At 53.1% G+C, this 24,687-nt stretch overlaps 2 protein-coding genes across 2 annotated transcripts in view; both read left to right on the top strand.

Moving 5' to 3' along the window:
- The window catches only part of LOC127464677 (spermatogenesis-associated protein 16-like), an 80,643-nt gene that overhangs the window by 10,755 nt on the left and 45,201 nt on the right, over window positions 1-24,687 (top strand). The gene's annotated exons all lie outside the window — the stretch shown is intronic.
- LOC127464671 (olfactory receptor 14C36-like) lies at window positions 269-1,267 on the top strand. Its single transcript, XM_051775108.1, has one exon. It carries the CDS (start codon window positions 269-271, stop codon window positions 1,229-1,231), a length of 963 nt encoding a protein of 320 aa, XP_051631068.1. The 3' UTR covers window positions 1,232-1,267.

The raw sequence follows: 24,687 nt of genomic DNA on the forward strand, positions 1-24,687 counted from the left end.
TTTGAGATCACCCTGCTTTCCAAATTCCTTCTCCCAGCAGAATAAGAAGGAGTCCTTGGGAGCCCATCACAGAGTTCCTGCTTCCCATGGTCCCCTCAGCCAGCAAAAACCAGAGCTCAGGGGAGGGAGCTGCAGGGAGGTCTGAGTGAGGAGAGAGAACCTGAGAGTGGGGTGGCTGAGACGGGTAATGTTTGGCTGCAGAAGCCTGGTCTAACTCAGCAGTGACTTTTCCTCCTCAACAGATCAAAATACCCTGGGGAAGGAGCAAATGCCCAACAGCAGCTCCATGCCCCAGTTCCTCCTGCTGGCATTTGCAGACAGGAGGGAGCTGCAGCTCCTGCACTTCTGGCTCTTCCTGGCCATCTCCCTGGCTACCCTCCTGGCCAACGGCCTCATCCTCAGTGCCGTAGCCTGGGACCACCACCTGCACACCCCCATGGGCTTCTTCCTGCTCAACCTCTCCCTCACAGACCTGGGCTGCATCTGCACCACTGTCCCCAAAGCCATGCACAATTCCCTCCAGAACACCACAACCATCTCCTACACGGGATGTGTTGCCCAGGTCTTTCTGCTGTTCTTCTTCCTTGGAACAGAGTATTTCCTCCTCACCATCATGTGCTACGACCGCTACGTTGCCATCTGCAAACCCCTGCACTACGGGACCCTCCTGGGCAGCAGAGCTTGTGCCCACATGGCAGCAGCTGCCTGGGCCACTGGCTTTCTCTATTCTCTGCTGCACACAGCCAGTACATTTTCCCTGCCCCTGTGCCAGGGCAATGCCCTGGGCCAGTTCTTCTGTGAACTCCCACACATCCTCAAGCTCTCCTGTTCACACTCAGGCTACCTCAGGGAAATTGGGCTCATTGTGGTTAATGCCTGTTTACTGTTTGGTTGTTTTGTTTTCATAGTTTTCTCCTATGTGCAGATCTTCAGGGCTGTGCTGAGGATCCCCTCTCAGCAGGGACGGCACAAAGCCTTTTCCACGTGCCTCCCTCACCTGGCTGTGCTCTCCCTGTTACTCAGCACTGGCACATTTTCCAGCCTGAAGCCCCCCTCCATCTCCTCCCCATCCTTAGATCTGATTGTGTCAGTTCTGTACTCAGTGGTGCCTCCAGCACTGAATCCCCTCATCTACAGCCTCAGGAACCAGGAGCTCAAAGATGCCATAAGGAAAACACTGACTGGATGCTTTTCAGAAGCAAAAAGCTGCCTGTTTCCTTCTAATTCTTAACATTAATTTCTAAAAGCCAACCCTCTCTTCTCAGGATTTTGGAGGAGCTAAGAATGTTTTCTTCAGTATTTTTACTTTTTATTATGTAGTGCAGAATAAAATTTTGTTCTGGATTGCACTTCTAATTCCCTGTCTTCCTCCTGAATTTTACTCTTCCATTCTGTAAATGAGAAACTCTCTCTGTATATTAAAACAAATGAATGACACAGTGGAAACCTGGTGTTGTTGATATGGTTCTTCAGAGGCCTTTGTAAAATGTCAAGGCAGTGCCTGTGTGCAGGGGGGTTGGGGAAAAGGGGACCAGAACAGCAGCACTGCAAGGGAGCAGCAGCACTTGATCCTCCCCAATTCAACACTCCCCTTCTGTGCCTTTGGGTAAGGTCCCTGAGTGCTCTGGCTGGTTGGTCACTGTTCTGCTTGGTGTCAGTGCTGTGACCCCGGGCAGGGACAGAGCTGGGCTCAAGGACAGCAGAATCCTGCCCGGGCTGGAGTCACCAAGACATAAAGTACCACGTGTCTGCTGTAATCCGTGAGAGCACAGGGCACACAGCAGGAACAGGGAAAGGAGCCTGGGGAGTGACTCATCTCCCCTCAGTGAACTTCCATAGGAGGAGCCAGGGCAGCCCCCAAAGCCATGTCCCAGCTCTGGAACAAGGCAGGGCCCCTCTGAGCCCCCTCCATGGCCACACAGGAGTGTCTGTGGGAGGTGATCAGTGGTAGGGAGCACCATCAGCTGGCTCTGCCTCCCAACTGGAGAAGCACAGCCCCACAGAGTCCTCCATGGCCCCGGGCCCCACAGCCCCCGTGCTCTGCAGAGCAGCCCCGCCAGCTCGGGGGCTGCTGTAAAGCCCTGGAGTGTTACAACTGCTCCTTGTTTCCATGAAGTTCCACAGTGTCCCTGGATTCCTTATGTTCCATGAGGTTCCACAGTGTCACAGTGGTCCCTTGATTCCATGAAATTCCACTGTGGCCCAGGGTTCCTTTGTTTCCAAGAGGCCCTGCAGTGTCACAATGGCCTCCAGATTCCATTTCTGCAGTGTCACAACAGCCCCTTTTTGTCATCAGGTTGCTCACTGGCCCTGGGTTCCTTTGGCTCCATGGGGCCCTGCAGTGTCCCAGTGGCCTCTTGATTCCATGGCTTTCCCCAGGGTCACAATGGCCCTGTAATTCCATGAGGTTCTGCAGTTTCACAGTGGCTCCTTGATTCCGGGAGGTTGCACAGCACCATCACAAAGCTGAGCCCATCCTGAAGAAAGTTCTGAGGAGGTTGGGAGGAAAAGAATTGGAGAAGGAAAGAGGGACTTGGCCAACAGATAGGAAAGATTTTGATGAGGTAAAGCTAGGCTCTGGGAATGCTGAGGGTGCTGAAACACTGACTGTGTAAACACTCCTGATGGACCTTTAGGTACTTTGTAACCTCAAGCCCCAACACGATCCAAAAGTGCTGCCCCTCCCATTGGAAGGAATCCACTGCTCTAACTCCAAGCCAGAAAAAACCCAAACCCAGAACTCCAGACTCTTGTCCTCTAATGTCCACTCCATTCCCAAATCTGCATTACCAGTATGAAAAGCCAAACTTTAATCCTGACCCAGCCCAAAACCCTAATCATGAACCAGACACTGCCAGCAGAACAACAAACCTCCCTAAACTTCTGTCTAATGCCAACTCTGAGCTCTAAACCCCAAGCCCTGCCCATTAACCACCCCCACAGCCCTTGGGAGCAGGGTAAGGACCTGCAGGGCCCAGAGCAGGCCCAGGGGGTTGGCAGAGGAATGGGAGGTGACCTGTATGTGCTCAGCTCTGCAGTGACCCCCAGGAGAAGGGCCTGGGCTGTGGGAGGGATGTCCTGTGGCACAGGGGCTCAGGATCCAAGTTAATAAGGCCAAATGCACATGGGGCTGCCTTGGGGGGCATGTGGCCACCCAGACAAGGGAGTTGTCATCTCCCTGGACTCAACCCTGGTGTCACCACATCTGGACTGGTCTATCTGGGTGTGAAGTTCCCCATTGTGGAGGAATGGGGAAGAACTGGAGAGAGTCTAGAGGAGATCTGACAGGTTGGAGCTTTTCTTGGTGCTGGAAAGAAAAAGAACCCCCTAAAGTGCAGCTTGGAAGGTTCAGACTGAAGGTGGGGAAAAAGGAATGTTACTCAAAGGGGAACCTTATGGAGCCAGAGGTCACTAAGAGGGTGATGGCCTGGCTTTGTGTTCCAGGGAACAGCCAGAGCTGGTGCAGAGACATCCGGGAGGGTCTGGAAATGCTGCTGGGAGGGGGTGGGAAAGCAGGAGGGGTGTGTGCAGCCTGCAAGGCCAGAGCAGCAGCAGGGCCAGGCCAGGACAGCCTGCAGGAGAGATGGCCAAGGGCTCTGGCAGGGCTGCAAGGCCCAAAGGCACCCAGGCCTTTGTCCCCTTGCCTCTGGCAGCTGCCTCTGCCACTCAGGCCACCACAAGCCACTTTCCTGGCAGGTTCTGCACTTGGTTTCTGCCTCGCCCCTCCCTCAGGAGCCTGGCAGGGGTTGCCCAGTTTGGGCCTTTGTTGTTCCTCCCCCTCCCATCCCAGTGCCCCCCAAACAGCCCTGAGCCAGCCGGGAGGGACAGGATCTGCTGGACCAGGGCCTGAGGCTCAGGCCTTGGCCTTTGTGCTCCACAAAACCAAGGCAGGCTTTGCTCAGCATTGCAGGGGCCTGCCCAGAGCCTTTGTCTGCCTGCACTCCTGGCCTCCAAGGAGCTGCTCCAAGGAGTCCCTGGGGAGGCTTTGGCAGTGCCTGCCCTCAGTGGGGCCCAGCAATGCTTCAAGGCACTTGCAGTTTGGCTTCTGACTTCTTGAGCAGCTTCTTCAATCTTCTCTCAGTACCTCAGGATCATTGGCTGGGCTGCAAACACCCCGTGGGGCTCATTAAAATCCAGCAATCCCTCATGATCTCTTTGTCTTCCTTTAATTGTCTTCAAGGCAATTTCAAAACAAGTCTTCAAAGTTGGTGCTTTTTTTTTTTTTTTTAATTCAAGGATGGATATTTTTTAGTTCAGAGGAGAGGTGATAGAGGTGTTCTCCAAGTGATCTTGATGCTGAGTTTCTCCTCAGGAGATCCACACTGACCCTGTAGGATCGACCTTGCTCCTCACCCCCCAACCTCCCCAGTTCTGACATGGCCCATCTTGGACTGACAGCTGATGCAACTCCAAACACACTGTGGGACCCATTAAAACACTGAAAAACAAATTATTTCCCTTCCTTTCATTGTCTTCATGTCTTCAAGACATCAACAACTAATTAGAGTTGTTTTGAAGTTTAGCTAAGGAGGAAGATTTTAAAGTGGACGTCACAAAATCTACTTTTTTTTTTTTAAAGGGAATGATTTACCCAGAGCCTTGGGATGCAAGAGGGTCAGGGTGCAAAGGATTTGGATCCAAAGATAAGGGGTCAAAAGAGATTAGTAGCATTTAATCATTGACCAGTTGAACAGTTATCAAGTAATTCAATAGCATTTGCTACAATTTTAACAGTGACCGAATTATAGATTCACAATAAGAACCTTCACCCCACAGTCAATTCACACCCACACCCAGGCAGAGATGTGTGGACACATCAAGAGCTGGGTATGGAAAGGTCCTTCTCTGAAATTCTCCTTGTTGTCAGGGAAACACTCCCCCAAATCCCTTTGTGTTTCCCACCAGACAAGGGTCCCAGTTGGAGGAGTGTTTGTTGAGGGGGATCAGAATTGTCCTGGGCATCAGTGATGGTCTTTGGAGTGTTGCAAACTGGAGGGTTCCCGAGCTGGGAGAGGCTGCCAGAGGTGTCCCACTGAGAGGGAGGTGCTGGGGAGCTGCCAGGGCCTCCCTCAGCCCTGCTGGGTGTGGGCTCACAAGGGGACTGGCTTTAGTTATCTGCTGAATTGCCATCCTGGTGTCAGGAATGACTGGAGTTTCCAAACTATTTGGGAATTGTGTCCAAACTGTTCCATTTGGGTCATGGTTCAGGCAGGGAATGTTCCAAGGCTTTCATGGGATGTCTGATTATCCTGTGTTCCCCAGCTCTTCCACTCTGGATTGTTCCCACCTGTATTATACAGGACCACCCGGTCCAGTCCAGAGACACTTCCCCACACCCTGGTCCTGTCCAGGGACACTTCCCCACACCCTGGTACAGTCCAGGGGTTCTTCATTGCTCAGCTGGTTTGGTCAAGGCTTGTCAGGAGCTCCTGAGATCATGACCAGGCCTGAGGAGCATGGGGGGAGGATGCACCACCACAGAGGCTTCTAAGAAAGATGGGGGCAGACTTTTTGTAGAGCCTGGACATGGCTGCGATTGGACAAATAGTTTTGAACTAAAAAAAGGCAGATTTGAAGTCGATATAACCAAGAATTTTTTACAGTGAGAGCGGTGAAACACTGACACAGGTACCCAGAGAGGTGATGCCTCATCCCTGGAAACATTCAAGGGCAGGTTGGGCAGGGCTCTGAGCAACCTGATCTAGTTGTGGATGTTCCTGCTTATTGCAGAGGGTTGGACTTCTGACACTGCAGGGCCTCCTGTAATCAAGGGGCCAGTGGGACACTGGGGAGCCTCCTGGAGCCAAGGGAACCCTGGGATATTTTGGAACATCATGGAATCAAGGAGCCACTGTGACATTGCAGAGCCTTGAGGAACCAAAGGATCCAAGAGACACTGTGGAACCTCAAGGAATCAAGGGTCCATTGTGATACTGCAGGGAACTAAAGGAATCCTGGGACACAGTGGAAACTCATGAAATCATCATTGTGGCACTCCAGAGCCTCATGGAACCAAGGATCTGTTGTGACACTGAGAGGCCTCATGGAACCAAAGGAACCCTGAGAGTTTTTGGGACCTCATGGAATCAAGGGGCCATTTCTGGCAGGATGCTCTGCTCTGATAATACCTAAACAATGGTCAGAGAATGCAAACAATGCAAGCTCTCTGTGCTGAGTTACTGCTGGTGTCAAGGTGCTGTTTTTATTGTTGAATTATGCTAAACCCAAAATGCTTCCTGAAACTTCAAACACACATCCTGCTTTCTGAAGCAGGATTTGACAGAGAAGCTGCTCCCTGGTCTGCAAATATGTCCAACAGTCAAACCTTTTATAACTATAAAAACCCTGTCCAACTTTCATGTAACAGATTCTTCCCCAGACTTCCTTGAAGTGTGTGGAGCTTCTGCCATGAAGCAGGGACAGCTCTTCATGGTCACTGCCCAGGGGTAAAGTGAAAGAGAGAGAACTACCCCCTGTTGTTGTGGGGTGAGTTACCTCAATGTCTGCTTCAGGATTGTTTCTTTTTGCTGGCTTTGATCCAATTGCTTTAATAGAATGATTTTGATAGACTGCACTGTTGTTTCTTACACAATACTGCTAGGAGTTTTTGGCTTTTATACTGTGCAGTAAATAATTCTGTTTCAGGTACATCATCTGATCACTTGTCTGATCAATTATCTGTTCATTTGTCATAATAAATAACTCATTTTATAGAAATATTTCTGATTTGCCATCACTAAAACCTGCAGGACAAAGTGATTGAATCACACCTCTATAATTTCACTCAGTGTAAACCAAAATGTGAGCCTGAGATTGGATCCAGCCAGAGTCAGGTTCCTCTCTGAGAAGGAATTTGGAAAGCAAGGGGGTCCTTTCTGCCCCTCGTAGCTCAACGAGACGGCTTCTGCCATCAACTTTGTCTAAGCCTTCCACCCCCCAGCCCCAAGCCGTGACACATGGGCATGTCTTGTCCATGCAGGGCAAACAGGGACTCCTGAGCTGGTCATTTGATGTCCCTCCTTGGAGGGAAGAACAAGCCCAATGGCCTGGGGTGAGAGGCCAGTGCTGGGAGCGGCGCTGGCTGTGCCAGGGTACTGCTGGGTGCCCCCACCCTGAGCACTCCCCCCCTTGTGCTGGTCACTGCTGTTTTCCTCTGCAGGGCGTTGTGTTGGGCACATCCTGGAGAGCAAAGTGGAAAGCAGATTGAAGCTTTGAGGCCCTGGCCTGAGGAGATGCACCTGCAGGATGGCAGTGCTGCTGCAGAGGTCAGCTCTGTGCCAGCAGTGCCCGTGGCTGTCCCTGCCTGCAGTCCCTGGACAGTCCTGCAGCAGGACTGGCACCGACTGCCAGAGCTCTGAGGCCTCCAACAACACAGGGCTCTGCAGGACAGTGTGGAAGGGAAGGGAGAGGAGGCCATGGAGGAGAAGGGCTGCTGCTCCCTGGCACTGCTGCTCTGCTGGGACTCTTTTCTGGCCCAGCTCTGCACAGAGGCACCGACCCTGCAGCTGCAGAGAAGTCAGAGAGGAAAGATGTCAGGCAAACAAGTCAATGCAGAGTTCTTTATTTGGTTTAAGCACACAGTGAGTACAATTCCCAATTTGTACAGCCTGTGGGCCAGGCTAGAAAGGCAAACACTGAATTGAAAATGGTGTTTACATATATATAAATATATATACTTTCATATATATATATTTAAAGATTTTTTTGTGTGAACAAATTCTCACAAAAATAACATCCCTACCAGGAGTAAAAAATAGAGAAGATATGCTGGGCCTTTAATGAAGTCCATAAAAGGATTGGCCTTTAATGAGGTACATAATAATGAGGTACATGCAGAAGAAAGTTTATTGTTTCTGAAAAACAGCCAGTTATGAGTTTCCTCAGGGCATCCTTGAGCTCCTGGTTCCTCAGGCCGTAGATGAGGGGGTTCAGTGTCGGAGACACCACTGAGTACAGAACTGACACAATCAGATCCAGGGATGGGGAGGAGATGGAGGGGGGCTTCAGGTAGGCAAAGAATGAGGTGCTGATAAACAAGGAGACCACAGCCAGGTGAGGGAGGCACGTGGAAAAGGCTTTGTGCTTCCCTGCTGAGAGGGGATCCTCAGCACAGCCCTGAAGATCTGCACATAGGAGAACACAATGAAAATGAAAAAAACAAGTGCTAAACAGGCACTAACCCCAATGAGCCCAATTTCCCTAAGGGGGCCTGAGTGTGAGCAGGAGAGCTTGAGGATGTGTGGGATTTCACAGAAGAACTGGCCCAGGGCATTGCCCTGGCCCAGGGGCAGGGAAAATGTATTGGCTGTGTGCAGCAGAGCAGTGAGAAAGCCAGTGGCCCAGGCAGCTGCTGCCATGTGGGCACAAGCTCTGCTGCCCAGGAGGGTCCCGTAGTGCAGGGGTTTGCAGATGGCAACGTAGCGGTCGTAGCACATGATGGTGAGGAGACAAAGCTCTGCTGAGATGAAGAAGAAAAAGAAAAAGAGCTGTGCAGCACATCCCGTGTAGGAGATGGTTGTGGTGTTCTGGAGGGAATTGTGCATGGCTTTGGGGACAGTGGTGCAGATGCAGCCCAGGTCTGTGAGGGAGAGGTTGAGCAGGAAGAAGCCCATGGGGGTGTGCAGGTGGTGGTCCCAGGCTACGGCGCTGAGGATGAGGCCGTTGGCCAGGAGGGCAGCCAGGGAGATGGCCAGGAAGAGCCAGAAGTGCAGGAGCTGCAGCTCCCTCCTGTCTGCAAATGCCAGCAGGAGGAACTGGGGCATGGAGCTGCTGTTGGACATTTGCTGCCTCAGGTTATTGTTTTCTGTTTAGGAGAAAAAAGGCAGAACTGAATTAGGCCAGACTCAATTAGCAAAACATCTTGCATGTCTCATAGCAATTCAACATTCAGGGCCCCTTTTCAGGAAGATCTCTCTGCATCCCTCTCCCCGAGCTCTGGGTTTTGCTGGCTGAAGGGGGCACTGAGAGCAGGGACCCTGGAATGGGCTCCCGAGGAATCCTTCTTGCTGTGCTGTGAGAGGCAACTTGGAGCACAGGGTGACCTCCAGTTAAATGCACTTGTGATGTACCAAAGTGTTTCCAGAACTGCTGGTCGCAGTTTGCCCAAGTGCAGAACAGAGGGAGGGGATTGGGGGGACTTGATTTTGTTCCAGTTCCTCTTGCCAGGAATGAGTTTGGATGGTTGAAATCTCTGACATTTCCAATGTGCTCCAGGTGAAATCCTGTGAGTCCTGAGAGGCAAAGGGATGGTCTCTTGGTGCAGAGACAAGAGCTGGCCCTCTTTCCTGTTCACAGCTGCCCCTGGTTGGCAGCTTGGAACTGAAGGGGGATCACCCTTAAGAATTCCCTTCAAAAAGAAAGAAGGGACTTCTGGGAGCAGAGGAATCCCAGTTCAAAGAGCAGACTGACAGAATCCTTGCCTTCCTCAGGATGCCTGAGTAGGACCTCATCTCTCTGCTCCCAGACTGCCACGCACAGGGATCATTGCAGCTCTCAAGTACGGCTGCCCAGAGCATTTCCATGGATTTAGCACTGAGGAGTTTTCTCCATGGGGATCCTGTGCAGCACAGAGATCCTATGGCAGAGCTGTGCCCTTTTGGAGGGCACCTGCAGCCCTGCAGGACACCCAGGCAAACAGCTGAATAGCCTGAAGTTGCCTGGAGGGCACTTGGGCACTTGGCTCCCATAGGAACATCCCCACAGCACCCAAAGGTTTTGTGCCTGGACAGGAATCTGCCACCCCCAAACCCCACACTGGCTCAGAAAACCCAATGGTGAGAACAAGGAGAGCCCAGGCAGCAGGGGATGGCAGTGAAATGCCACAGTGCTGCTGCCAAGGGAGGAGGGACACACAGAGAGACAGCTGGAAATCAGGACCTTGTCCTTGCCTGGGCTCTGGCTGCTGCAGGGCCGTGGCAGCTCCTTGGCCGGGCTGAGAGCTGACCCTGGCAGGCAGCAGAGTCCCTGCCCCAGCACACAGAGCCCTGGGGGCAGGACCCTGCTCTGCACCACAGCCCTGGGCACCCCTGGCTGCACCCCCACCTTCCCACCCCACAGCCAGCCCTGGCACAGGGAACCTTCTGGCCCTGGGCCTCTGATGGGGCAGCAGCAAGTCCTGCTCTGCAGCAGCTTCTCCTGCTGCACCCCAGCAAATCCAGCAGAGCCATCCTGACAGCTCCTGCCACTGCTGCCATTTGGCAGCTGGCAGAGGCACTTGCAGGAACTCACCTGCACTGCTCTGCAGCCACAGCCTGACCGTGGCAAAGGGCTGGCAAGGTTCCTGCCCTGAGCAGCTCTGCCCTGTCCTCCCACCCCAGGATCCCTTGAACCTCCTGCTCCCTTCTCCTCTCTGCCCTTGCTGCCTGCAGCTCCTGCCCTGCTCTGCCATGTGGCCACTTCCCCTGCACTGCAGCAACTGGGAGAGTCCTCCTGAAAGATCCTGGAAGCTGTGGGATGTGGCAGCTTTAGGAGATGCCTCCAGGAAGGGAAGCTGAACTTTCCTACAGCGAGAGAATTCTTCATTCAAATCCTGGGAAGGTTTCTCCAGCAGTGAGAACTCAGTCACCTCCCAGCCCAGGCTGCCTCTCCTCTCTCTCCCTTCTCTCCTGTGCCCTGGGTGCTGCAGGCAGTGCCCTCAGCCCTGCTGGGCTGTGCAGAGGAGCTGCTCCTGGGCAGAGCTGTCTCTTTGAAGCTCTTCTTGGTTACCAGGAGCTCCCTGTGTGCCAGGAGCCTGGCCCAGCTCAGCAGCACAGCAACAGCCCCAGGCAGCCCTTTCTCTGCCCCTCTGGGCTCCCTCCAGCTGTCCCTGGGGCTCCAGGGGAACCTGCTGGCACACAGCTGAAGGAAATAATGATGATCCTTCTCTCAGCTGGGCACAGACACTTCTTTCAGCAGGGTCATTTCTCCAAACAGACACAGAGTTAAGTCCAAGAGTCCCCTTTTCATGTCCCATCATTAGACAGGAAACCCAGACAGTGCCCAGGAGGGATCTCCTTCACCTGCACTGAGGGAAGGGACTCAGCTGAGTCAACAGAGGTGTCTCCTTGTGGCTCTGCAGACCTGGGGCCAGAAGGACACTCAGCTCCCTCCACAACCCCCATGGGCTGGGATTCCTCCTGCCCCACTTTAGTGGGCCCAAAACAGGCCCCTGCAGGTGACTCCTTGTCCCAGCTCCCATGGCAATGAAGGAAGACCAAAGCCAGGAGTGACCTGCTGGGACACAAAGCCCTGGTTCCTTCTGGGGGGCCAGAGGTGACTGAGATTCCTGCTGGGAACTGCAGGCTCCAGTGGAGCAGTTCCTAGGGACAGGGCAGCAGCTGTGGGATCTTCTTGGAGCTGCTGGGACATTGCTTTGGCCAACTTCAGTGGCAGAAGGTGCCCACATGTAGGACAGGGGAACCTGCCACTGTTCCTTCTGTCCAGGGCAGCCCATAGAGGTGCTCAGGTGACCAAATGGAGTCAGGTGGCACAGGGAGAGAGGTCTCTCTCCTGTTCTGTATCAGGGTATTTTCTACATGTCCTCAGAGTACAATGGCAGTTGTCTCCTGGACATCCCTTCACTGCTGAACCTGATTCAGGGCAGCTGAGCCTGGACTGAACAGCCAAAGAGGGGCCTGTAGTGCCAGGGGAGGTGCCAGGGCTCTGCAGCACAAGTGCAGCAGCTGCCATGGACAGCACAGGGCCTGTGCAGGGACCCCGTCCCCATTCCCAGCAGTTGTGGGACAGGCACCACCCAGGGCTTCTCAGACCCACTGGGGGCCTTTGGGGCAGGGAGTGAATCCCAGCCCTGCAGGGACACAAAGGCTGTCCCTTCTCTGCCCAGCCAAGGCCGGGCCAGGCACGAATCCAAATCCCATCAGCCCAGGCTGTCCACACTTGTTCCCTCCCTCTGCTGGCTCTTCTCTCCCCCAGCATTTCAGCAGCATGTGCTGATCTCCTCAGGGATCAGGCCTGGGATTTTCCCCCTGGGCCTGAGTCCCAGCACGTCCACCCCCAAGGCCACTGTCAGCAAAGCCTCTGCACACCCCAGCTCTCGGGGCTTTCAGAGCAGCTTTCCCCTCTGCACGTCTGTTCTTACCCCGGTGCCCCCGCTGAGGGGCTGCAGCCAGACAGGCCCCAATGCCCTGCGTGTGGGGCACAGGCAGGAGGAGCTGCAGCCCCAAGTCTCTCTTCATTCCACTTGCAGGCAATAAGAGCCCAGGCCTGCTGAGACAGTTCCCAGGTTGCAGGGCTGTGATGGGTTGGGAGAGAAGGTCAAGGAGACACAGGGTAGAAAGAGCAGGAGAGAGGTGTCCTGAGTGGGAAGGAGCTTCTTGGACCTGCAGAGCTGCTCTAAGGGATGAACAAATTGGGTGAATTTTGTAGGTGAGGGTCAGAGGAGAGACTATTTGGGTGACATTGTGGAGTGAGAGAAAGAGCCCATTCAAGTTGGCTTTGCTAACCCTGGAATCACTGGAAAGGCACCACGACAGGATGCAAAGAGTCCAAGAGGTTTCTGCAGGGTCTTGGTCAAGACACCCCTTGGGACACAGGCCTTTAGAGCACAGCTGCCAGGCTGGTGGACAACAGGGAGGCTCATCTGCCTCTGCTTCTCTCCAAGAGGAAGAGTTGGCCTGGGTGTGAAAAGCATTGTCTGTGGTGACCCTGGAATGGGAGGTGTCACCTGCCAAGGGGAAGGGCAGGAGAAGAGTGCAGATCCTGGGCTTGAGAGGAGCAGACTTTGACTGAGCCTTGTGACTTGGAGTGGGGGACCCACCCGTGTGAGAAACACAGAAGGGCAGCAGAGCTGAGTGCAGCTGGTCTGCAAGGACAGTGTGGGGCAAGGACCAGTCTGTGCACACCAACAGTCAGGGAAACAAGCAGAGCTGATAAGGAGATGAAGGGCAGATCCCAGAGGGTCCTAATCAGTGGCACAGGGTCTGGCTGGAGGTCTGTCACCAGTGGTGTCCCCCACGGTCCTCTACTGGGCCCAGTGGAGTTTAACTTGTCCCTCAATGACTTGGATGAGGGCTCAGTGCTTCCTCAGGAAGTTCATTGATGACACAAAGCTGGAGCAGTGGCCGATACCCCAGAGGACTCTGCAGCCCTTCAGGTTGCAGAGATGGGCAGAGAAGAACCTTCTCTCAGTTTATTCTGAGCATGATGCCCTATGGACTGGACTATCCCAAGCTGTCCCAGCCATGTCCCCTGTGAAACACTTGCCCAGCCCAGCCCATTGGGTGGGGGTGGTTGCAGAGACGCTTCCTGCGGGGCCAGCACTGCCCAGGGACAGCCAAAGCCTTGGGCTGGGACCAACAGCGCTGCAGCCACGAGCACCACCACAGCAGGACAGGGGCTGCTCTGGGCAAAGGGAACTGCAGCCCAGCCACAGCCAGGGCAGTGCTGCTCAGGGGGCTCCGCCAGCCTCTGTTGTTCTACAGTTCAAGGAGTCTTTTCCTTGGAGAGCTCTTTGAAGAGACAATAGACAGAGAGGCAGAAGTAGAGCTATCAAATGCACCAGGACAAACACAGCAGTTCCTGTGAGGAACATCCCTCGACTGAAATCATGGAAATCTACTGGACAAATTGGAGGAAACAAGTTTATGTGTATGTGGTCCCATCACTGACTGAGCCACAAGGAGGGGGATGGTTGGGTGCAGTATCAAGGGGTCAGTTGTGCCTCAGGAACTCATCCTTCAGGAGGAAGCCGATGGCTGTGAAGGGGCTGTGAGGTCACTTCTGCCCTGGAGGGCACAGGCCAAGAGCAGGATGGTGGCTGGGGAAGGGCCTGTGAGGTCCCTTCTCTCAGCAGGAGCTGATGGCTCAGCCTGTGACTCATGGCTGGGCCAGGGGCTCTCCAGCTGCCCCTGCCCTGGCCTGTGACAGCCCAGCACGAGGCCTGTTTGGTTCAAAGAGGCCCTGCAGTGTCACAATGACCTCTTGATTCTGTGAGGTTCCACAGTGTCCCAGGGCTCCCCTGATTCCATGAGGCCCCTCATGTCCCAGTGGCCACTTGCTTCCATGTATTTCTGCAGTAGCCCAGGATTTCTTTTGTTCCATGAGGCCCTACATGTCACAATGGCCCTTTGATTCCATGAGGCTCCCCAGTGTCCCAGGTGCCCCTTGATTCCATGACATTCCACAGTTTACCAGGGTCCCTTTTGCTCCATAAGGCTCTACAGTGTAACGATGACCCCTTGATTCCATAGGATCCTCAAAAAAGGTCTCAGGCTCCTTTGGTTCCTTAAGGCACTGCATGGCACGCTGGACTCTTGATTCCATGAGTTCCTGAAGTTTCACAAGTGCCCCTGGATTCCGTGAGGTTCCGCAGTGTCCCAGGGTCCCTTTGGCTCCATAAGGGTCTGCACTGTGATAAGGGCCCCTTGATTCCATGAGGTTCTGCCGTGTTCCAGGTTTCCTTCAGTTCTGTGTGGCCCTGACATGTCACAATGGACCCTTGACACCGTGAGGTTCCACAGTCTCCAAGGGCATTTTTGTTCCACGAGGCCCTCCAGTGTCCCAAGGGCCACTTGATTCCATGTGGTTGCTCAGTGTCACAGGGCTCTGCAGTGTCTCATTGTTCCCGCTGTTCCATGAGGTTCCCCAGTGTCCCTGGATTCCTATGGCTCCATGAGGCCCTGCCTGGTCAGACTTGGCCCTTGATTCTCTGAGGTTCCAAAATGTTTCTGGGTTCCTGTGATTTCATGAGGGCCCGCGTGTCAAATGGTCCCTTAGTTCGAAGAGTATCCACCGTGTCCCAGTTTTCCTTTAGTTCCATGAGGTCCTGGAGTGTCACAATGGCCCCTTGTTTCCATGAGGTTCCACAGTGCCTCAAGATTCATTTTTTCCATGAGGCCATGGACTTTGACTCTGGAGCCCTGATTCCCTGCAGCCATGCTGTGTCACAATGGCACCTTGGTTCCATGAGATCCCACAGTGTCCCAGGGTTCCTTTTGGAACATGAGACCCTGCAGTGTCCCAGGTGCCCCTGGATTCCATGACATTCCACAGGGTTCCTCTGAGTCCATGAGGCCCCACATGTCACAATGGCCCCTTGATTCCATGAGGTTCCACAGTGTCACAATGATCTCTTTGGCTCCAGAAGGCCCTGCAGTGTCACAATGGCCCCTCGATTCCATGAGTTCCACAGCTTCCAAAAGGTCTCTTGATCCCATGACGTCCCACAGTGTCCCAAGGGTCCCTTGAGCTCCGTGGGGCTCTTTGACATCCCGTGACCTCCCGGCTCTTTAGGAGCCCTGAGAACTTCAACAGGGGGAAGTGCCGGATTCTGCCCTGGGATGGGGCAACCCCGCAGGGACGGACAGACTGGGAAGGAGAGGCTGGAAAGCAGGGCCGGGAAAGGGCCCTGGGGGTGCTGGTGGGTGGCCAGTTGGCCCTGAGTCAGCAGTGCCCTGGCAGCCAGGAGGGCCAAGCCTGTCCTGGGGGCATCAGGCCCAGCATGGCCGGCCGGGCCAGGGAGGGGATTGTCCCGCTCTGCTCTGCCCTGGGGCGGCCTCACCTGCACCATTGGGGCAGTTTGGGGGGACACAATGGAAGGGAGAGATTGAGCCATTAGAGAGTGTCCAAAGGAGGGCAAGGAAGATGGGGAAGGGCCTTGGGGGGAAGCCGTGGGAGGACACTGAGGGCACTTGGTGTGTTCAACTGGAGAAGAGGAGACTGAGGGGAGACCTCACTGCAGTTCCAGCTTCCTGGGGAGGGGCAGAGGAGGGGTAGGCCCTGAGCTCTGCTCTGTGGTGAGCAGGGACAGGACTGAGGGAATGACCTGGAGTTGTGTTAGGGGAGGTTTAGGTTGAATCTTAGAAAAAGGTTTTTCCCCGGAGGGTGGTTGGGCACTGACCAGGCTCCCCAGGGCAGTGGGTACAGCACCGAGTCTGACAGAGCTCAAGAAGTGTTTGGATGATCCTTTCAGGATCATGGTGTGACCCTTGGGGATGGTCCTGTGCAGGGCTAAGGGTTGGTCTGGCTGATCCTTGTGGGTCCCTTCCAACTCATCCTATTCTGTCATTCTGTGATTATCAACCCTGTGTTCAGCACAAACCAAAACACAGCCCTGCACTTGCCATGGGGAAGAAATTTAACTGTACTCCCCCTGAAACCAGCACAGCCTTTAGGGGCTCTCACAGAAACATCCCACAGTCCATTTTCCACTTGGAACCAGTGACTCTGAGCTCCTGCTTCCCCAGCCCCAGGGATGGTCTCCTTGTCTGCTCATTCCTCCACACTCTCTTCTCAGTGATGACATCTTAACGAGACAAGCCCCTGGGAATAATTTAGTTGTAAGTCTTCAATTGTTTTGTGGTTAAATAGACAGATCTCAGAAGTGCATTCAAAGTGAATATCTTGTATTAATAAAACCATGAGAAAACATGTCCTTTTTGTGGTCTGTTTACTTTTTTCCTGGATTTACATTGATATCAGCAATCCCCAGTCGATATTGATCCTGGGCACCTCCTAATTCAGTGGGAATAGATACCAAAATCAAGACCATTTATGCCTGACAATCCATCAGACTTTATCCCTTTCCCTACCCCTCCATTCCCTCATCAAAGCCCTGGGACTCAAAGCAGCCTTGGGCAAATCTGAGCTTCCTCCACTAAAGGCTGGACCTGCAGGTTTCAGCTCCTTGGCACCAACTCCCACCTGCTTGGCTTGGAGAAAGAGCTGCCCGAGACACAGAGGGATGTTCATTTATTGCCAGCAAAAAAACCCAAAGGAAGGCAACAGCTCAATAAAAAAAGAAACCCGTAATCCTTTGCTGTATATCAAGTTCACATTGCCTCTATTGAAGTCCACTTTGCAGACTCTTAAACCAATGGCAAGCACAGATCCCAAGATCCCCCAGACACTCCCTTCCCCAGATTCTGTCCATATTTGCCCTTTGCACACAGTGAGTCACACACTGAAGTCACAAGATCTCTCCATCCACAGAGGGAGGAAGAGAAAGTGAATGTATTTGTGTGCTGTGCAGAGCTAAATCTGCACTCATCCCAATATTCTGGGCTTACAGGACCTTTGTCAAACACATTCTGCAGCATCTGTTCACTGGGGAAACGTGTGTGGATGGCCAGGCCCAAGGAGTGGTGGGCAATGGAGTTCCATCCAGGGGTGTTCCCAGGGCTCAGCACTGGGCTCAGGGCACTTCAATCTCTTTCTCAATGATCTGCACAAGGGCATCGAGTGCAGCCTCAGGCAGTTCAAAGGGTGGGGGGGAGTGTTGATGTGCTGGAGGGCACGAAGGCTCTGCAGAGGGATCTGGACAGGCTGGATCCATGGGCCCAGGCCACTTGGAGGAGGTTCAACAAGGCCAAGTGCCGGGTCCTGCCCTGGGGTCACAACCACCCCAAAGCCCTGACCATGCCCTGCAACTGGTCCCCACAGCCTGTCCCGTGTCCTTAATCCCTCCCTTTCCAAGGACTTTGTGAGACAAGGGAGCTCTGTGCTCTGGGTATGGAGGGGGCTCCAAGTGCCACTCGAGTGGGAGCCACAACTCCTCAGGTTTGTGTTCTTTGGGCAACCAGAAACTGGTGAGACTTAGAGCCACAGAAAGTTTCTATTCATGGCCAATATAAAAAAATGTAAAGATGATACATGTTAATACACATCAAAACTCTTCCCTCAGCTCTGTGTGATGTCCCAGCAGCATCTGATGTGTCACCAATTCCCAAGGGATTTCCATACAGGAAAGGTTTAAACACAGACATGAGAAAAGGTTGTTCTCTGATAGACATAAACACAATGAAGATGTTGACTGATGTGCTATTTAAACTTCTGACAGACTGAGCAGCTCCCTGAAACTCAAAGCATGAAACCAGTCAATTGAGAGGCAGAGAATGACCAGAGAGCAACTGGAGGAGGAAACCAGGGAGCAACAGGAACGACACACATCCAACAAGTCTACTGAAGGGATGTCCTGAGACATGGCCATTCAAACAGGAGAGGTGGAAACATCTGAAGGGAGAGGGAGATGAAGTTATAGACGGAATGGTGGTAATCCAAGTAGAGGGCCAGATCCGTATTTCTTCTCTTGCCATCAGTACACTTCCAGGAAATTCTTGTTCTGTCATAGTGGGAAAACTGCCCTTTCTTAAAAGTACTCAAATGACCCACTAATGGAAATGTGCTTCAATATTATTTAAATGTGAAGGTATTAAAATTGTGCCTCTTTCCAGACAGACATCACTTGTCTGGCCGTGACCAGGCAGCCCCACAGGCTGTGCTGGATTATGGGATGTCTCCAGAGGCACAAAGGAATCAAGGGGCCATTGTGACACTGCAGGGCCTCGTGGAACCAAAGGATCCCTGGGACACTGCATGATGAAAAAGGGAATAGAATACTGAGGTGGAAAATGTCATGGTTTCAGGAGTTTTAGTATTTTAGGCCGTTTTCCCATTGTTTTGGAAGGACTGTCTCTTTAAGAAGGAATGCCTGCCCTACGCTGGGGCTGGACAGGGAGGGGAAGAAAGACAGAAATGCCAGGCATCAAAAGGAACTTTTTCTCCTCCCTGGACCCCCAGGGCTGGTGCCTGGAGAGTCCCTGCAGCGCTGTCCTGCCCCGGGGCCCTGCTGCTGCCGCCCCGAGCGCTGAGCTCGCTCAGCACCACGGCTGGGGAGAGCCCCAGAGTGACCCTGACCCCCCTCTGCTTGTGCCCCCATTTCTCAGAGTTTCTTTGGCTTGCTGGGGCAGAGGGGGGTGGTTGTCAGGGAGGACTCTCTGCCATTTTTCCCCTTTATTCCAGGGGTGCCACGTGGGTGAAGAATTCCCCTCTTTGTGGGTTAGCTGTTCCCTGTGTGTCTTTGTGGTTGCTGCTATTTCCTTGTTAGTCAGCTCTTAATTTTAGGAGTTTTATCTCTCTGTATTGGTAAGAAAAAAAAAGGGAGGGATTCATTTCATTGGAGTTCCTACCCCAAGTTTTGCCTTTAAGCAAAGTTGCATGAGGTTGTGCAGAGTCACAAATCCCCAATCGTTTCATAACGTTCCACAGTGTCCCTGGATTCCTTAGGTTCCCTGAGGCCCTAGACTGTCACAATGGACATTTGATTCCATGAGGCCCTGCAGTGTCACAATGGCCCCCTGATTCCATGAGATTCTGCAGAATCCCAGGGTTCCTCTTGTTCCATGAGGCCCTGCAAGATCACAGTTGTCCCCTGATTCCATGAGGTTCCACAGTGTGCAAGGCTTCCTTTGGCTTGGTAAGGCCCTGCAGAGGCACAATGGCTCCTTGATTCCATGAGGTTGCACTGTTTCCCAGTGTTCTTTGGCTCCATAAGGTCCTGCAGTGTGACAATGGCCCACTGATTCCATCATTTTCCCCAGGGTCACAATGGACCCTTGATTCCAGGAGGTTCCACAGTGTCACAATGGTCCCTTTGACTCCAGAAGGCCTTGCAGAATCAGAATGGCCCCTGGATTCTGTGAGGTTCCACAAGGTCACAATGGCCCCTTGATTCCATAAGATTCCACATTGTCCCGTTGGTTCCCTTTGGTTCCAAAAGGTTCTGGGATGTCACACTGGGCCCTTGATTCCCTGATGACAAACCCCTCCATCTGTCCCTGCACATGTTGTGTCCAATTCTCATCCCCCACTTAGGGACAAAGTCAGGCTACATTTTGTCTTTAACTTTGCATTTGTTTCACTCTTTTGTGCTTCCAACACACACACACCCCAGTCTGGGCAGAGTCTGGCCACCCCCAAAGAACACAAGACCTGACTAGTTGTGGCTCCTGCTGCAGGGGCTGGAACTTGGGCCACAATCTGGGCCAGGAGCAGAGAGGTCCCTCCCCACAGAAACTTCTTGGCAATGGAGTTATTAGAGAAAAGGGGACAGGCTGTGGGGATCACTTGCAGGGCACAGCCAGGGACGTGTCTTGACCAGCCTCCTGTTTAACATGACCAGCCTTTTCAGCCTCTTTTCTCTCTCTTTTCTCATGTTTGTTCCTCCAGTGACCTCTGGGATCCTCCCCTTGCTTTGGTTCTTTCCTAGACATCCCAGGACAAGTCTTGCCCAGTCCCCAAATCCCCTTTCTGACTGCCCATCATGAGTCTCAGAGCCCGAGGCCGAATCCCCAACCTTCAGCTGCAAGGTCACCCTGAGAGGTTCTGCCATTGACCCACTTGCTTAAAGTTTCCTACAGATACCTTGGAACTTCCTTTCAATTAATTTTTTACCTTTTGGGCTTAGAAGGGTTTCTCCAAAAACATGGCAATTCATGTCCTCAAAAATGGAAATTCTTTGGAGAAGGAGTTTGGGACTTTAAACTCGAATCCCAGAATGATTTGGCTTGGAAGGGAGCTAAAAGCTCATCTGGTCCAAGTCCCTGCACATGGACAGTAACATCTTTTACTAATTCAGGTTACTCACAGTCCCTGACCGTGGAGAAATGCAGGGATGGGACATCCACTTCTCTGGAAACCTCTTCCAGTTCTTGCTGCCCTGATTGTTAAATCTTTCCTTTTATTATCCAATATAAAACTCTTCTCTTTCAGTTCAAAGCCACTGCCCCACGTTCTACCACTACAGGCCTCGGTAAAAAGTATCCCTGTGATTTACTTAGATTCTGAGCACAACATTTTCATCTGAAAAAACATTGGTGAGTGCCCAGAGATCTCCCAAGATGGGCTTGAAAGGTCTCAAGCACATGAGCACTAGAGAGGGGCTGAGGAACTGTGACCTCAGTGGTGTGCAGACTGAGGACAGTACAGGACAGCCCTGAGAGGGCTTGAAGGGAGGATTTAGAGCTGGTGGATCCCTTTGTCAGAGCAGAAAAGAGCCTGAGAAAGAAAGAATTAATGCCAAGTGCAGCTGGGGAGGTCCCGAGTGGACATGAGGAAAAAGGAATTTCACTCCATGGAAAACGCTGGGCTGGAACATGTCACCCAGGAGGAGTCTGGATGAGCCCAAGGCTTTGTGTGTGCAGGAAGAGCCAAGGAGGACGCAGAGATGTCAGTGCAGGAAGGTGCCAACCAGGTGGGGCAGCCGGGGGATGACGACAGCCTGCAGGGAAAGGGGCAGGGCATGGACACCGTAGGACAGCCTGGGCTGGAGAGGAGACAGGGAGGGGGAGAAGCTGAAAGGCCCTGCCAGAGCCACCTTCTGCAGGCCTTTGGCCATGGCTGCTGTCTGTGCCCCTGATGCCAGGAGGAGGGGAGTGCCCCTTGCAGCCCTGGGGCCTCCTGGCCTCCTTGTCCCTGCTCAGCAGCCTGGCAGGTGCCACCCCATGGGCCTGCCCTTGGCATTGCACATCCCACATCCCAGTGCCCCAGGAAGAGCCCTGAGGAATGAGGCAGGGACAGGATCTGCCTTCCCAGCGGCTGGGGGTCAGGCCTTGGCCCATTCGATGAAGGAAACAAATCCATGTTTATTCAGCATCAGAGCCACCTTTCTTTTGCTTGTCCATCCTTGTCCTCACTGTCTGCAGTTTTCTGCTCTAACTGGAACTTGGGGACACCTTCTCAGTTGTGTCCCTCAGTGAGACTCATTAGCACTACAACAAACTTCAGTGTTTCAATCTCTCTTTGACTTCTTGAAAAGTTGTTTGAACTTCCTCTCAGGGACTGAGTCTCATGTAAACAACATCAACCCCCTCAAGGGTCATTAAATGCCTCGGGGCAGTTGCTGTGCTGCTGAGCTGGGCCGGGCTCCTGGCACACAGGGAGCTCCTGGCAAGCAAGAAGAGCTTCAAAGAGACAGCTCTGCCCAGGAGCAGCTCCTCTGCACGGCCCAGCAGGGCTGAGGGCACTGCCAGGGCAGCTCAGGGACACCAGCAGGGCACAGACACAGCTTCAAGGGGCTCAGCACTGGCAGGATGGCTGAGAGCTCCCTGCAGGAGGAATCTTGGCAGGGCTGCACATCGTGAGTCTGTGGCTGCAGGGCAGTGCAGGGGCAGCTCCTGGAGGCATCTCCTAAAGCTGGCCCAGCCCCAGCTGATGGGATGGGTGAGCAGGGGCTGTTTGGGGGCAGTTTGGAAGAGCTGTGAAGCCAGGGGTGCAGCCAGGGGTGCCCAGGGCTGTGGGGCAGAGCAGGGTCCTGCAGCCCAGGGCGCTGTGCTGGGTAGGGACTCTGCTGCCTGCCAGGGGCAGCTCTCAGGTTTTTTTAAACAAAAAACTCAGGCAAAATTATTTTAGGGGTACACTGTGCCTCTATTTGGCAACCCAAATTACTCCAAGACAACAGTACAGGAATTGAACTTTTCCATCAAAGCTGGGTTCCATGTGACATCCCCTGTGATCATGAGAGCTGTCCCAAAGCAGCTCCATGTCTGCACTGCAGCAGAGCAAAGGCCTTGGCAGCACATGGGCAGAGCTCCTGCTCCTCACAGCAGCCTCAGAGAGCACAAACCAGGGAAATAAAAATGCCTTGACTTGGAGGGGATTTCCCTGAAAACTGCACTGGCTCTGCTGAGAGGGGGCTGTGCTAATTGTTCCCTGTGCTTTCCTTTTCTGAACAGACCTGTCCTAAGGAACAGCAAATGCCCAACAGCAGCTCCATGCCCCAGTTCCTCCTGCTGGCATTCGCAGACAGGAGGGAGCTGCAGCTCCTGCACTTCTGGCTCTTCCTGGCCATCTCCCTGGCTGCCCTCCTGGCCAACGGCCTCATCCTCAGCGCCGTAGCCTGGGACCACCACCTGCACACCCCCATGGGCTTCTTCCTGCTCAACCTCTCCCTCACAGACCTGGGCTGCATCTGCACCACTGTCCCCAAAGCCATGCACAATTCCCTCCAGAACACCACAACCATCTCCTACACAGGATGTGCTGCACAGGCCTTTTTCTTTCTCTTCTTCATGTTAGCAGAGTTTTTCCTCCTCACCATCATGTGCTACGACCGCTACGTTGCCATCTGCAAACCCCTGCACTACGGGACCCTCCTGGGCAGCAGAGCTTGTGCCCACATGGCAGCAGCTGCCTGGGCCACTGGCTTTCTCTATTCTCTGCTGCACACAGCCAGTACATTTTCCCTGCCCCTGTGCCAGGGCAATGCCCTGGGCCAGTTCTTCTGTGAACTCCCACACATCCTCAAGCTCTCCTGCTCACACTCAGGCTACCTCAGGGAAATTGGGCTCATTGGGGTTAGTGCCTGTTTAGCACTTGTTTTTTTCATTTTCATTGTTTTCTCCTATGTGCAGATCTTCAGGGCTGTGCTGAGGATCCCCTCTCAGCAGGGACGGCACAAAGCCTTTTCCACGTGCCTCCCTCACCTGGCCGTGCTCTCCCTGTTTATCAGCACCTCATTCTTTGCCTACGTGAAGCCCCCCTCCATCTCTTCCCCATCCCTGGATCTGATTGTGTCAGTTCTGTACTCAGTGGTGTCTCCAACACTGAACCCCCTCATCTACGGCCTGAGGAACCAGGAGCTCAAGGATGCCCTGAGGAAACTCATAACTGGGTGTTTTTCAGAAACAATAAACTTTCTTCTGCGTGTTATGTACCTCATTAAAGGCCAATCCTGTTATGGACTTCATTAAAGGCCCACCATATCTTCTCTATTTTTTGCTCCTGGTAGGGATGTTATTTTTGTGAGAATTTGTTCACACAAAAAAATCTTTAAATATATATATATATATATATGGAAGTATATATATATTCATATATATATCTAAACACCATTTTCAATTCAGTGTTTGCCTTTCTAGCCTGACCCACAGGCTGTACAAATTGGGAATTGTACTCACTGTGTACTTAAACCAAATAAAGAACTCTGCATGGACTTGTTTGCCTGACATCTTTCCTCTCTGACTTCTCTGCAGCTGCCGGTCGGTGCCTCTGTGCAGAACTGGGCCAGAAAAGAGTCCCAGCAGAGCAGCAGTGCCAGGGAGCAGCAGCCCTTCTCCTCCATGGCCTCCTCTCCCTTCCCTTCCACACTGTCCTGCAGAGTCCTGTGTTGTTGGAGGCCTCAGTGCTCTGGCAGTCGGTGCCAGTCCTGCTGCAGGACTGTCCAGGGACTGCAGGCAGGGACAGCCACGGGCACTGCTGGCACAGAGCTGACCTCTGCAGCAGCACTGCCATCCTGCAGGGGCATCTCCTCAGGCCAGGGCCTCAAAGCTTCCATCTGCTTTCCACTTTGCTCTCCAGGATGTGCCCAACACAACGCCCTGCAGAGGAAAACAGCAGTGACCAGCACAAGGGGGGGAGTGCTCAGGGTGGGGGCACCCAGCAGTGCCCTGGCACAGCCAGCACCGCTCCCAGCACTGGCCTCTCACCCCAGGCCATTGGGCTTGTTCTTCCCTCCAAGGAGGGACAGCAAATGACCAGCTCAGGAGTCCATGTTTGCCCTGCATGGACAAGACATGCCCCTGTGTCACGGCTTGGGGCTGGGGGGTGGAAGGCTTAGACAAAGTTGATGGCAGAAGCCGTCTCGTTGAGCTACGAGGGGCAGAAAGGACCCCCTTGCTTTCCAAATTCCTTCTCAGAGAGGAGCCTGGCTCTGGCTGGATCCCGTCTCAGGCTCACATTTTGGTTTACACTGAGTGAAATTATAGAGGTGTGATTCAATCACTTTGTCCTGCAGGTTTTAGTGATGGCAAATCAGAAATATTTCTATAAAATGAATTATTTATTATGACAAATGAACAGAAAATTCATCAGACAAATGATCAGGTGACGTACCTGAAACAGAATTATTTACTGCACAGTATAAAAGCCAAAAACTCCTAGCAGTATTGTGTAAGAAACAACAGTGCAGTCTATCAA

Source organism: Manacus candei, unplaced genomic scaffold (genome assembly GCF_025592945.1).
Source record: "Manacus candei isolate 608988 ecotype Guabito, Panama unplaced genomic scaffold, ASM2559294v1 h1tg000256l, whole genome shotgun sequence".
Taxonomy (NCBI): Eukaryota; Metazoa; Chordata; class Aves; order Passeriformes; family Pipridae; genus Manacus; species Manacus candei.